Genomic DNA, 14,807 nt, shown 5'->3' with positions numbered 1-14,807 from the left:
ATGGGAGGAGGGCAGTCATTAACCTACATAGATCTTTAGGTCTGGCTTGAGAGTGCAACTATCACCTGACCTTTTAACCTACACCAATATTATGCTACAATACTTTGCTTCCATACAAACACATATCCATCCCCATGCTAATGCCTGTTAATACTTAACATTAACATAAAACACTCCTTTAAAGCCAGACTCATTGGCATTTCACTCGTCTTTTGTATGTGAACAATGTTTAATTCCATTGATATTCAATTCCATGTCCTAATAAAATGAACTTCAATTCCCTACTGATGAGTTAATCACAAAATCATCATATTACAGCCATACAAAATTATACTGTGTCTGAATGCATTTTGCATTCATGCACTTCTTCAGGGAACACATTTTCTGGAAACAGTTAGAAAGCATCGTTAAGCCTCAAAGAAGCAGCTAATTTGCTCAATTACACATCCAGCACAATGGCCTCCTTGCATAACCCTAACATTACTCTCTCAAGTAATTCATATACCCAGCTACTGTGAGGGTAAAATTATTGTCTGGTTAAATCTGCTTACATTAAACCTTCAGGATACCAACAGTGTGACCACCTCTTAATTTCCTAAATTAATTATTTCACCGGAATACTTCTGTCTATGCTTCCTTGCACATGCAATGTGATAGTTACCAATCTTGAGACTGTCACTTAACCTCCAGCAGGGAATCACAATTTTGAGTACATTAGATCATGTATTACATATCTGTCACATCCTGTGTCTTACCATATCTATGTGGGTACAAGAACACTTATTGCCACTTTAAAAACCTAAATCCAGCCATTTACACTATGATGTTATTGGCTAGTGTATTTGTGTCTCTTGGGATTGTTGTGCCATATTTAATGTGCCTGCCTAAGTTCCAACATACCACTACTTGTTATAGCTCCAACAATCTCTAAAATGCTGCATATAACAAATTAGTAACTTATCTGTAACTCCAGTTCTCCAATATTGAAATCTTTCATATATTCACATGCTTGAATCATTCTCCATTGTCAGGCTATGAATCTCAGGTACATTTAAATAACAGTAAACAGTGTTAACATGGCCATAGGCCTGACTAACAATGTCTGTTTAGTAGCACTTCCACTTCATTTGAAACAACCCAAATGTCAACCACTGAGGTGGGTGATGAAGGTGCTTGAGAGTCCATGACATCAGGCAAATGGGTGAGGCAATGTGTTTGCTCAGGCCATACTTTGGAATCTGTACAAAGACCATCTGTCTGCCCAACCAAGAAGGAACACTAATGTCTACAATGGGGTTACTCTGGGTTTATAATGAATAGGAGGGCAGGGAGAATAAATCGGTCCTAGCATAGAATCTCCCTAATTTAGAATCCAATACAACAAAGTAAACTGTTCAGAGATGTGAACTCCTACTCTGGCCCAACTAGGGTGAACTTCCAGGTCAATGGGGAACTCAACTGTCAGAAGCTAGAGCCCTCACCCACCAATAGGTGGCATGCTTTATCGTTGGGCTAGCACTGCAATGCCCAAGGGTCCTAGGGGGAGATCTTTGCCAGAGATCTTTTGGTTGAGGGCTGCTGATGTACCCTTCAGGAGTATACTAAGGCCTGTGGTTGGATAAGGTGATGGACTGGAATATGCATGGTTAAAATTGACTATAGACCCTATGAAAAAGGGTTTTATTACTGCTCAGAGAGCCTATGTCAAGATTAAATACAAGGGGAGAGAATCTAGCAAAATAATGCTCCTGTTCTCTTTAAGTGGGACTGTGCCAAAAGATTTTTTTACTCCAGTGTACTGGTCGACATGTTCACACCATTAACCCCTCGGGTGCCCAGGACGAGCTGGTCTCGCCCTCAGCCACGGCGCTCTAGAGCCGTGAACGAGACCAGCTCGTCCTGCTATGGGCCCTCGGGGAGCACTAGCACTCCCCCGAGGGCCTGGCACCCCCATCCCCTGGGCAGGGATGGAAGGGAATCGCTTCCCCTTCCACCCCCACGCTCCCCAAGCCCCCCACCACCAGGGCATCTGATGACTCGCCCTGACGTCATCAGAGGCTTCCCCCTCGGAGGAGAAATGCAAAAGTATAAATAAGTCACCCCATCCTGAATTCCCCTAGGTGTCAGGTTTTCAAAAATGCACAGGTTTGGTAGGTTTCCCTAGGTGCCGGCTGAGCTAGAGGCCAAAATCCACAGCTAGGGACTTTGCAAAAAACAGCTCTGCTTTCTTTGGGAAAATGTGATGTGTCCACGTTGTGTTTTGGGGCATTTCCTGTCGCAGGCACTAGGTCTACCCACACAGCTGAGGTACCATTTTTATCGGGAGACTTGGGGGAACGCTGGGTGGAAGGAAATTTGTGGATCCTCTCAGATTCCAGAACTTTCTGTCACCGAAATATGAGGAAAAAGTGCTTTTAGGTCAAATGTTGAGGTTTGCAAAGGATTCTGGGTAACAGAACCTGGTGAGAGTCCCACAAGTCACCCCATTCTGAATTCCTCTAGGGGTCTAGTTTTAAAAAATGTATAGGTTTGCTAGGTTTCCCTCAGTGCCGGTTGAGCTAAAGGCCAAAATCCACAGCTAGGCACTTTCCAAAAAACACGTCAGATTTCAATGTAAAAATGTGATGTGTCCATGTTGCGTTTCCTGTCACGGGCATTAGGCCTATCCATGCAAGTTAGGTAACATTTTTATTGGGAGACTTGGGAAACACAGAATAACAGAACACGTGTTATTGCCCCTTGTCTTTCTCTAAATTTTTCCTTTCAAATGTAAGACAGTGTGTAAAAAAGACGACTATTTGAGAAATGCCCTGTAATTCACATGCTAGTATGGGGACCCCGAAATTCAGAGATGTGCAAATAAGCACTGCTTCTCAACACCTTATCTTGTGCCCTTTTTGGAAATATCAAGGTATTCTTGATACTTATTTTTCACTCTCTATATTTCACCAAATGAATTGATGTGTACCAGGTATACAAGGAAAACCTATTGCAAGGTGCAGCTCCTTTATTGGCTCTGGGAACCTATGGCTCTTGATGAACCTACAAGCCCTATCTATCCCCGCAACCAGAAGAGTCCAGCAGACGTAACTGTATATTGCTTTAAAAAATCCTACATCGTAGGAATAAGTTACAGAAGAAAACGTGGAGAAAAATGGCTGTTTTTTTCACCTGACTTTCAATATTTTTTTATTTCAGCTGTTATTTTCTGTAGGAAAACCTAGTAGGATCTACACAAATGACCGCTTGGTGTATTCAGAAGTTTGTCTAATTTTCAGGAATGTTTAGCTCTCCAGGATCCAGCATTGGTTTCACACCCATTTCTGTCAATAACTGGAAGGAGGGTAAAAGCACAAACAATAGTAAAAATGGTGTACGTCCTAGTAAAATGCCAAAATAGGTTGAAAAATGTGGTTTTCTGATTCAAGTCTGTGTGTTCCTGAAAGCTGGGAAGATGGTGATTTTAGCACCACAAACCCTTTGTTGATGCCATTTTCAGGGGAAAATAAAAACAAAATCTTACTTCTGCAGCCATTTTTTCCCATTTGTTTTGGAAAAAACTACATTTTCCCTGTATCTTGGCTAATTTCTTGGTCTCCTTAAGGGGAACCAACAAACTCTGGGTACCTGTAGAATCTCTGGGATGCTGGAAAAAAAGGACACAAATTTGTTGTGGGTAGCTTATGTGGACAAAAAGTTATGAGGGCCTAAGCGCGAACTGCCGCAAATAGCCAAAAAAAAAGGTCTGGTACCTGAGGGGGAAAAGGCCTGGCAGCGAAGGGGTTAATGTCCAAAAGGCTCGAGCAGCGTTTCATCAGGACCAAATAAAAATGACTTAGTCCTTGTAAATACGCTAAAGTGTGTGTTATTAGAGTGTATTTCTTTTGGTGAGACTTACAATCCCTATTTGGGGTGAACCCCCTAAGGTAAGGAAAAGGCCCATTGGGAATTCGCAGGCCGTCGGACTGCTGCAAATCTGAGCCGTGCCAGCCCTCAGTGGGAAACCTACCCGCAAGCAGTGAACTTGGAAGTTCCCCCCTAGCTGGGCCAGAGAAGGACTTCACATCTCGGAACAGTGTACTCTATTGTATTGGTTACCCTGTGTTCCGCAGAATCTAGGCTCTTAATACTGTATCACATAAAGGGGTTCAGTCGGGTTCACTTTGAATTATTGAATAGAGAAAACAAAATGTTTTCATAACACACGAGAGTAAACGTTCATAGCAATTTTTGAAACCATTGTACAGATACTGCTTACAATGATTTTGGATAAGGTGCTCCGTAGTGCAAAAGTACTTGTGCAGTGCAGGGACCACTGTATAAGACAAATAAAAGGAATACATAAGCAGCGTCATTGATAACTCAATGTCTTGTCAGATCTATATCTTGTAAAGTAATCATATCTTCCTGTCTTGCATCTCTGAAGTATTTTTGGCAAAGCTGAATACTTCAACAGCTGGTGATGTTAATCATTGAGGACTTTTAGAGTCCCACTAGCCAATATTTGACATAGTGCCAGGGTTCTTTATTTGATTTCTTTCTTTGTGATACAAGCGAGGCAGTAAAAAGCCTTTTAGAGGGAAAAGGAGAGTAAAATGACATAATTCCGAGATAAAGCGTAACGGACAAGCTCAAAAACAGCCTATAACCGCAAGTGAAAAAATAATTACAAAATAGCAGCTTTCCTTTTGGGAAAGTTTAAGAAATGCGGAGCACGGTTTTCAGGCACCCTGCTCACAGGAGCCAGAAAAAGAACCTAAGCATTGTGGGGGCAGTGGAGCAACTGCCTCTCAGAAGCAACAGCACTTGGGGAGCGGCACTCCAAGGCTGCAGTTATTTGGCTCTATTTTATTCCAATGTTCTTTCTTTTCAGTGATGGCTGACTTAGCCATCTGTTGTCAGATCAGTTGCATTCTTTAAAAGGAAGAAGAAAACCGCATCTTGAAAATGGTGCATGTAGATAGCCACAAATTTGATAGCAAATGTGCTATCCACTCGTAAAAGTACTTTGGGGCCCGACCAAAGAGCTGGACTAGTGAATATTTACAACTGTTAATGATGACCCAAGTTGGGAGAATGTCTCTATTTTCCCAGTGTGGTTTGTCCCACTTCCATTACCTTTTGTACTGTTATGACACGCAGCCTGTATTGTGATATAATGTCAATGTATTGATCACAACAATGCAGTTTTGACACATGGTAGAAGGTGTTTATCAAGAATTCAGCCTGCGCATAAAAAAAACACTGTATTGGCAACGGATATTACTTTTTTGAGCATGAAAAAAAACAGAGTTTTTAGGCTTTACCTGGTAAATGAAGCCACTCATTCGTGGACTTGCTGACAGCATGAGGAGAGCATTTCCGAACAGCATAAAATACCGTTCTTCCTTGTCCTTAAAAACAAAGACATTGCAAGTTATTTCGAATGTTTATATAGTAATCTTCGATAATGTAAGACTGCAACATATGTAGTGGTGAATACAATGAATAAGGACATGCTATCTATTTTTATAGGAGAAGCATTGGATAATTTAGCTAAAGTCCAACTATAAAACGAATGCAAAAACAAAATCTAACCAATAATATGTCTTGTACAAATTAAAAAGTGATTACTTATCTCCACGTCCTGCTTCCATAAATATCTGGAACTCAATGTACCTTAGCATAGTATGAAATAGGCCTTTTTAGGTCATCTGCACCATAAATGTATAAAGAGCTCGAATCCTTGCTTCAAGGGCTGACTTCAGGTTGCTATCCATTTCGCGTAAACGCTCACCCTGAAGGCCATTTATGGCAGGCCATAAAACTAATCATGAATTAAATTTTGAAGTGGGCCTGTCCGAACACGCACCCGGCTCCTGACGGCTAAATGCTTTGTTATCTCGTTTAGAACTCTACAAAATTCCTCAAAGTGAAGCCAGTTGGACACCAGCTCTTCTAGGGTTGGAGACGGTGAACCATTTATTTCAATGAGTAGAAATGGTAATGTTTTTTTTTTGTTATCATGAAAGCTGCGAGCCAGGGTAAATTAGTTCATATTAAAAATCCTTAGCCTGCTCCTCTCCTGGCTCCCACCAGACAACCTGATTGCCTGGCGATGGCCCTTTGCTATATAGCATCGTTCCTATTCCTTTTCAATGCATAGGGATAGGGGTTTTAGCCAACATCTTTGGATGACTTTTATATAAATGTGCACACTCATTCATTCACATAAGAATAATTTCAAGCCAAATAATATCACCAGTCACGTCCTGCAATACCTTCAGTGCTATGAGCTCTGAAATCTTTCTACTTTAAAGACGCGTTGGCAATTCCAGTGGGTATGTTTTTTTCTTAAGCAAAGTGCTACTAATAGTTGGGGGGCATGTGCGAAAAATCCAAACTTATGCAACATCTTGGGCTATAACACTATGAAAGCTACGATTAGGGCATCTCTACTAGACAGGCTGCATTAAAAGAGCTAAGGACTACCATCAATAGCATACATGCCAATGGACCCAATTCAGGTGGGAGACCTTCAATAGAAGTCAAGGGGAAAAATACATTCTCTCGATTATTGTTTTAAAATCTCTCTCTTCCCAAATGTTGGCAAGTATGCAATAAGGACTGCTGACTTGCCAATCGCACAGTGCTACAATGTCACACAATGTCGGATGTCTTCACATGGCTTCCTGGTGAAGAACAGCTATCACGTGGTGAGCTGAAAATCCTTTCACTGACAGGTTTGCATATTAATGTGTGAAGACTGCACATTCATCAAGGCTTTTGCAACTTCTCTTGTACACTTTCAGCAGGGCTGGGAGCCCATCAGTGAGTTTAGGTCTGCACAAGAGGCAGTGCAGAGCTCTACTTTTCATCCACACTCCTTGGCCCGGCACCCTCCATGGTTAGTCAGGAGTCAGGTAATTATGGGCTTAAAGCTCACTCGCTCTTTGGACCCTGTCCTTCCAAGACCATTTTTCCTCTCTACTAGAAATGGGGGCATTGGTTGGCAGTCAGCTTACCGCCTATCCAAGCAAGGATCCTCTTTGTCAGGGCAAAGGAGAAACACACCTGGTTAACCCCACTTACCCCCTTGGTAGCTTGGCATGAGCAGACAGGCTTACCTCAGAAACAATGTGTAAAGTATTTGTACCAACACACACAGTAATACAATGAAACACTACAAAATGGACACCACACCAGTTTACAAAAATATACAATATTTATCTAAATCAAACAAGACCAAAACAACACAAATCCAACATTCACAAGTCAAGATATGAATTTTCAAAAGATTAAGAGTCTTACTCGATAGAAAACAATGGAAACGATGATTTTGCACAAAGTACCTGGTTAGCATCAAAAATAAAGCTGCACAGGCAAGCGTGTTTTGAAAAGGCAGCGAAGCTTCAATTCCTTCCTTGCAAGGGAGGCAGTGCGTTGTTTCTTCTCCGGTCGGGTCAGCGATACATCGTTTTTGTCCCTTGCAAGAGAGCGATGCATCGATTTCCGGACGGGGCACCTCGAATACGCGCACAGTCAGGATGACTTTGATGCCCAGGGACGCAGTGCGGAAAATCCAGTCACACGGTGTTGGAAAACCACGCTGCGTGGGGTTTGCGTTGTTATCAGCAGCTGCAAGCGGGTGTTGCACTTTGTTTCTCCAGCTGCACTGCGTCGATCTCCCAGCCGCAATGCGCGTGGAACGTTGATTTCAACCGCAAAGCTGGGTGTGTGTCGTTTATCAGCCATGTTGCAGATGGTACGTCAAAAAAGTCCCCACACAGTGTTCTGTGCGTGTATTTTCAGCTTTTGTTCTGCCAACTTCACCTTACAAGGGGCCAGGGACTAAATAGGGCACCACTTGGCAGGGCAGGAGTCTCAGCAGAGAGTCCAGGTGCTGGCAGAGGAAGTCTTTGATGGCCCTGAGACTTCAAAACAGGAGGCAAGCTCAGTTCAAGCCCTTGGAGATCATTCACAAGCAGGAATATATCACAAAGTCCAGTCTTTATCCCATTTCACAGGTAGAAGCAGCAACTGCAGGATAGCCCAACAAAGCACAGTCACAGGCTGGGGTAGCACTTCTCCTCTTCTCTTCAGCTGTTCTCCTTGGCAGAGGTTCCTCTTGGTTCCAGAAGTGATCTTGAAGAAATCTAAAGTCTGGGGTTTTGGGTCCACTACTTACACCCCTTTCTGCGTTTGAAGTTGGTAAACTTCAAAGGGAAGTCTCTTTTGTTTGCAAGATCCTGCCTTTCCCAGGCCAGGCCCCAGACACACCCAGGGGGTTGGAGACTGCATTGCGAGAGGGCAGGCACACCCATTCAGGACATATAAAACACATCTGTCCCACCTTTAACATACACTGCACCCTGCCCATGGGGCTACCTAGGGGCTACCTTAGGGGTGCCTTTCATGTATAAAAAGGGACGTTTTGGGCCCGGCCAGTGGGTACACTTGCCAGGTCGAATTGGCAGTGCAAGACTGCACACACAGACACTGCAGTGGCAGGTCTGAGACATGTTTACAGGGCTACTCACGTGGGTGGCACAATCAGTGCTGCAGACCCACTAGTAGCAATTTATTTACAGGCCCTGGGCACCTCCAGTGCACTTTACTAGAGACTTACTAGTAAATCAAATATGTCAATCAGGGATAAACCAATCACCAATACAATTTACACAGAGAGCATATGCACATTAGCACTGGTTAGTAGTGGTAAAGTGCCCAGAGTCCTAAAGCCAACAAACACAGGTCAGAAAAAATAGGAGGAAGGAGACAAAAAGATTGGCGATAACCCTGCAAAAAGGGTCAGGTCCAACACTCTCACACAGTAATAATTCGAAGGTTGCCCATTCTAAGAGTTTCATCTAAACAAGTCAGAAAATGAATTTGTGCTCTAAGTCATGAACTTAAAAGGCATGAACTGTAAAATATTGCATAGTAGATACTTTTGACTCAAGGCAATTGTTTTTGTTACAGCTTTATGAACGTCTATGTGAGCATGTCTTTAATTTGTTGACAAAAAAAGTTGTAAATCCAACAAAATGTTATCATAGCAGTAAAGTAAAATAAATGAATGCTCATGGGTGATTCACAAATAGCACTATAGATATTTTAGTTTCTCATAAAAACAAAGGGCAGGCACTACCTAAACAAGTAAGTATTGGTAAAGCCAATATGTCTGGGTTTAATGTGGTAAGCATATCAAAAGCTAGGCAGTTAAAGGAAAAAGTAGACTACATTGAAGAGACACTTCATTGATACAGCCTTCTTTTGGGCTCTACTGAAAATAAGGGACGGGAGGCAAAGAAGCCTTCACTACAGTCCTCCCTTAATTTATATAATGTAAAAAGGAAGAAGCATTGTAATGAAGGCTCCCTTTCCATTAATATACTTTTGGCATCAACCGAAAATGGGTAACGTATTTAAGACAAGGGAGCAGCCGTACAGACCATTTTGTTTCTGTGAAAAGGAAAAAAAGAAAAATGCCCATTCCCGGAGCTTCTAATTAGAAATCAAAAAAGTGGGATGGTGAATGAGGCAAAAGAAGGGGGCAGAGAAAAACACAAGAGGGTGTCAGGTGAGAGGTGTTAACAAGTATATGGAAAAAGGGATGAGTGAGAGGAAATAAAACACGAGGATACTGGTTGAGCGTTGCCAAGGAGCACACAAGGGAGAGGGAGGGGTGACAGGGACAAACAAGAATAGGTGATGGGCAAGGTCGGTGATGACAAGTACATAGAAGAAGGCATGGGGAAAGTGGTAGATACAATAGGGTGCAGGCAGAAACAGAAAGCACAAAAAATTGGTGGGAATAGATTGAGACATTTAGTAGGACACCAGCAAGAGGAGACAGAGACGTCTAGAGATACAAAGCAGTCTCCCTTGCAGAGAAATGAAAGCCCTCAACCACAGATGTAGGCGTACAACCAAACAACCACAGCATTATGTGAGAGATTAATACTCCACTAGAGTGAGTCGAGGTTAGACTTACAAAGTATGAAGACAACGGATGAAATTGGTGTTGTAAGCCAATGGTTCAAAGTGGCAGGCATATGGTCTACCATTTGTATGTGGTTAGCAATAGCTCAGTTTGAGACCTACACACTCAAAGCCAAGCATAAAGAAGCCATATAACCATCAATAAAAATATCATAGAATAACCACAACTCTGAAATACAAGCTACATGCCATGCTGCATCTGCCTGCTTGAACCCCAGGACCAAAATCTAATGAGAACATTAGTTACACAATGTAACCGACTACAAAATGCCATGGCCTTGATTGACAGCCCATTCAAGCCATGGCAGATCAAGAAAACTGCATGGCATACAATGGCTGAGTCGTCTCTTTCATTTTTATTGTACTTTATGGATAAATTGGAATCTCTCGTAGATTTGTATGCTTGAATCACTCCCCATCGTCGAGATGGAAGACCCTGGTACCATACAACAGCAATACAATGTTAAATATAGAACATAAAGGCCTTAGGCCCTTCAATTTTGCAACCTATCATAGTATATTTAAAAAAGAGACCAAACATCTTTCAGCCAATCAGGCTGCTTTGCCCTCAGGAACACTGCAAAGAGGAGCTCCAGTCCCTTAGATTTTCCATAGCACAACTGCAGATAAACCATTTATAGGAGAGAAAGGTGTGCTTCTCAGTGGAGACGGGTGGGTCCCATGTGAATCCTTGAAAGATTCCAATACTGGAGAACCACAGTTACAGGTAACTTATTTTTTTACTCCAGTCTAGGAACTTTCTTAGATTTGCATGCTTGAATCAGAGTATGAAGCAGTAGTGAGGCACATTGCACTGTGAGTAGTTAAGAATATAATTCAATCGAAATATCACATTAGAAAATTACATCCAGACATAGTATAAACAAAGACATAACTCTGTACATAACTCATAAGATGCGGTTGAACATATGACAACATTTCAGTATGATGTTACTAAAAGAAAACACATTATATTTTAGGCAATGTGCTGAACTAGTAAGAGGATGGTGGAAGAAAGAGGTAACTCACCTTTATTAGAAAAGATGCCTTAGAACTCCTTGGCCTACTGCAACATCCCCTTGAGGAGTAGAGTCCAGACAATAGTGTTGCATAAAGGTACGCCTATTCTTCAAGGTAGTTGCTCTGCAAATGTTCTTGAGTGTCACACCAGCAAACAGTGCTGATGAGATTGGTGTAGTCCCTGTAGAGTGAGCATACACCAAAGTCTCTAATGGCTTTCCTGCTGCTTGGTGACAGACGTGAATTGCAGCAGATATCCATCTAGCTATGCTCTGTTTGGAAAGGGGTTGCCCTTTCGGTGGTGCGCTGTAAACCACAAATAACTGGTTAAATTTAAGAAAGCTCTTGGTCTTGTCTATGTAGAACTTGATGCAACTTTTGATATCCAAAGAATGAAGAGCCCTTTCGGCCGGTGTTGGGTTTGGAAAGAAGGTCTTTAAAATCAAAGGCTGATTAAAATGAAAGTCCGAAGGGAGTTTAGGGATAAACTTTGGGTTTGTGCGAAGGATTACCCTGTTTTCTCTAAATTGCAGGAAGGGTTCTTGAATAGTGAGAGTCTGGATCTCACTGACCCATCTAGGAGAAGTCAGGGCCACTAGGAAAGCAACTTTCCAGGACAAGTACTTTAAATCCGCTCTGTGAATGGGCTCAAATGGGTGTTTAATGAGCTGTGATAGCACTGTGTTCAGATGCCAAGATGGAGGGGGAGGTATGATTGGATGAAAAGCCCTAAATAAGCCTTTGAATAACTGGTTATTCTGGAGGACCATAATGAGGGAGACCTGGGTGATATGGCCACCAGGTGAACTCTGATGGATGCATGAGCTAATCCTTAGCATGCCAATTGTAATAGGTATGGCAATTTCTGTTCCGATGACAAGGACAGGGGATGTATCTGCTCCTGTTGATACCATAAACAAAATCTCTTCCACTTGTGATAATAAGTTTCGTTCATACTGTCCACTCTGGCCCTGGGAAGTATCTCTCTACATTCAGGAGAGATGTTTTGATGGGTGAATTAATTGTGTTTAGGAGCCAGGTCGATAAGTGAAGAGACTTGGGATCCGGGTGCAGTTCTTGGCCCTTGCTCACTGTCAGGAGATACGGTGAGACTTTCAATCGGATGTGAGGTTTCTCTGACAGTGGGAGAAGCTCTGAAAAAAGTGTTGGTGAGGTCCCATTGGGCTATCAGCATTATTCTGCAAGGTTTGATCTTTATCTTCGTGAGAACCTTTGGAATCAGGGGAATGGGCGGAAAGGTGTAAGCAAAGATTTGGGACCATACTATTGAAAAGGCATTCCCCCATGAGCACGGATGGTGATGCCCCATTGTGAGAATATTTGGTTCATTGTCTCCTGATTCAGTTTCCTCTTGTGGCAAGAGGACCTTAGTCTGCTGAGACTCTCTGCTATTTCGTTTTGCTTTCCTAGGACATGCCCGGCTCATAGATGCACTCCATTTTGGATGGGCCAATTCCAGATGTCTTGCAACTCTCGAGAGAGGAGAAGTGATCTTGTAACCTCTTGTTTGTTTATGTAGTGCATCATTGTCGTACTGTTCGTTCGTATGAGAACTATGGAGTTCTTTAACTTGGGAAGGAAAGCCTGAAAAGCCAGATGTACTGCCTTGAGCTCGAGCAGATTGATGTGACATCTCTGATGAGGCTACTGCCACATTCTGCTGACCTGTAGGTCTTGAAGATATGCTCCCCATCCCTCCAGGGAAGCGTCGGTGGCAATGACCAATGATTTGGGAGGCAGAATCACTTACGATGTCGGGGACTGAGTCTGAATCCACTGCAGGTGACACCTGTTGGCCTAATCCGGGTTTTGCTCCAGCTAACTAGCAGTGCCTCATCTCCACCCAAGAGCAGGGATGATTGGGCAGCCGAGCGCATGACACAATTGACTCCTCAGGGAAATCGTGGTCACTCAGATCGCATCCATTTCTCTCAGTTACATTTGTCTCACATATACAAGGACAATCAGAGGCAGCATATGCTTCGATAAGGTTTTAATGAAGAAAATGCATCTTAGATAATAAAGCATGTGCTGCAATAATTAGGACGATGAAGCATGACAGAATCAAAATTGTGACAAGGAGACTAAAGCATAAAAACAACGCTACCATATTGTCATTAGAATCATTAAGATAATTCCTACCTAGGCTATGTTAGAGCACAGAATATTAAGCTCTATTTCTACCCTTCAGGTTCCCCTGGGAAGACATAAGAAAATTAGTTACTTACCTGTAACTGCAGTTCTCCAGTATTGCTATCTTTCATAGAATCACATGCTTGAATCATCCCCGTCGTCGAGGTGGGAGCCTCACGGTAAACTTAAATACATAAAGCAGTAAGTCAGTAAAAGTAAAACCAGTAGGCCCTAGAAGGCCTCATAGGGTATTTTACAGTCTATCCACCTTGTTTTGTGAAAAAGACCCAAACTTCAGTATCACCCAATTAGGATTCAGCCCCTCCCAAACACTCCCAACAGAGGCGGAATTCCCTCAGATTTTCTAGTAGGAGTGTGAAGTTTAATATCTGTATAATAGGGGAGCCTCTGAGGGGAGGAGGGTGGGTCGCATGTGAATCTATGGAAGATAGCAATACTGGAGAACTGCAGTTACAGGTAAGTAACTAATTTTCTTCTCCAGTATTGTATCTTTCATAGATTCACATGCTTGAATCAGAATAACGAGCAGTAATGTTTTCTTAATTAGTGAATTACATTGACTGTAATTCTATCGTAATTTTATAAGTGATGTGATTCACATTAGTTCAGCTTTAAAAATCCACGTACATATCAATATATCTATATCCATAAACATCCAAATAGAAGATCAATAACAGGTGTGTGGCAGAAAATACTGACACAATTTGTGTTATTATTATGAAGACTACGACAAGTTAACGCAGTATAACAAAGTGAACAATCTGAAGCACAAAATTAGAGTAAAACACACTGTAGCTATTAATGAGACTAAGAACCAATAATGAACATACCTCGAGTGTGGTGGTGGGATGTGTAAGAGGCTCACCTTAACGAAATAGATGCCTCAGCACTGCCTGTCCCACTGCTGTATCGACATTGTTAGTTTCCTCGAGACAGTAATGCCTCGTAAATGTGTGCTGGCTGGACCATGTTGCTGCTCTACAGATGCTATGTAGTGGTACACCTGCAAAGAGTGCAGCTGAAGTGGCTACCGATCTTGTAGAGTGGGCTCTCACCTTGGTGTTGAGCGGTTTTCCTGCTTTTGAATGGCAGAATTGAATTGCCAGGCCAATCCATCTAGCTATAGTCTGTTTGGACACCGCGTGCCCCTTTCTTGTTCCGCCGAATGCTACAAATAATTGATCAGACTGGCGGATGGCTTGAGTTTTCTGTAGATAAAACTTTAAACATCTTTTAATATCAAGAGAGTGTAATGTTTTTTCCGCTACTGTTTGCGGATTTGGAAAAAAGGTTTTTAAGATGACTGGTTCATTTAAGTGAAGGAACTTTCGGGATGAATTTAGGATTTGTTCGCAGGATGACACCTGAGTTTGTGAATTGGAGGAAAGGCTGTTTGACAGTGAAAGCCGGTATGTCACTGACTCTTTTTGTTGAAGTAAGAGCTAGCAGTAACGCTGTTTTCCATGAGATGAATTTTAGGTCAGCTTTGTCGATCGGCTCAAAAGGAGCTTTCATGAGCTGCATCAACACAACATTCAAGGACCATAGTGGTGGAGGCTTTCTAACTGGCGGGAAGACCTGAAAAAGGCCCTTCATAAATTGTTTGACAATTCTTGTGGAACACAATG

General features: G+C 42.4%; 1 protein-coding gene across 1 annotated transcript in view; it reads right to left on the bottom strand.

Moving 5' to 3' along the window:
* The window catches only part of ARHGEF6 (Rac/Cdc42 guanine nucleotide exchange factor 6), a 793,672-nt gene that overhangs the window by 372,124 nt on the left and 406,741 nt on the right, over nt 1–14,807 (bottom strand). The window contains exon 13 of the mRNA XM_069212447.1: nt 5,307–5,393. Coding sequence (XP_069068548.1) covers nt 5,307–5,393 — 87 coding nt within the window. The remainder of the gene's footprint in view (nt 1–5,306; nt 5,394–14,807) is intronic.

Source organism: Pleurodeles waltl, chromosome 2_1 (genome assembly GCF_031143425.1).
Source record: "Pleurodeles waltl isolate 20211129_DDA chromosome 2_1, aPleWal1.hap1.20221129, whole genome shotgun sequence".
NCBI classification, from domain to species: Eukaryota; Metazoa; Chordata; class Amphibia; order Caudata; family Salamandridae; genus Pleurodeles; species Pleurodeles waltl.
This window is presented reverse-complemented; position numbering and strand designations above follow the sequence as displayed.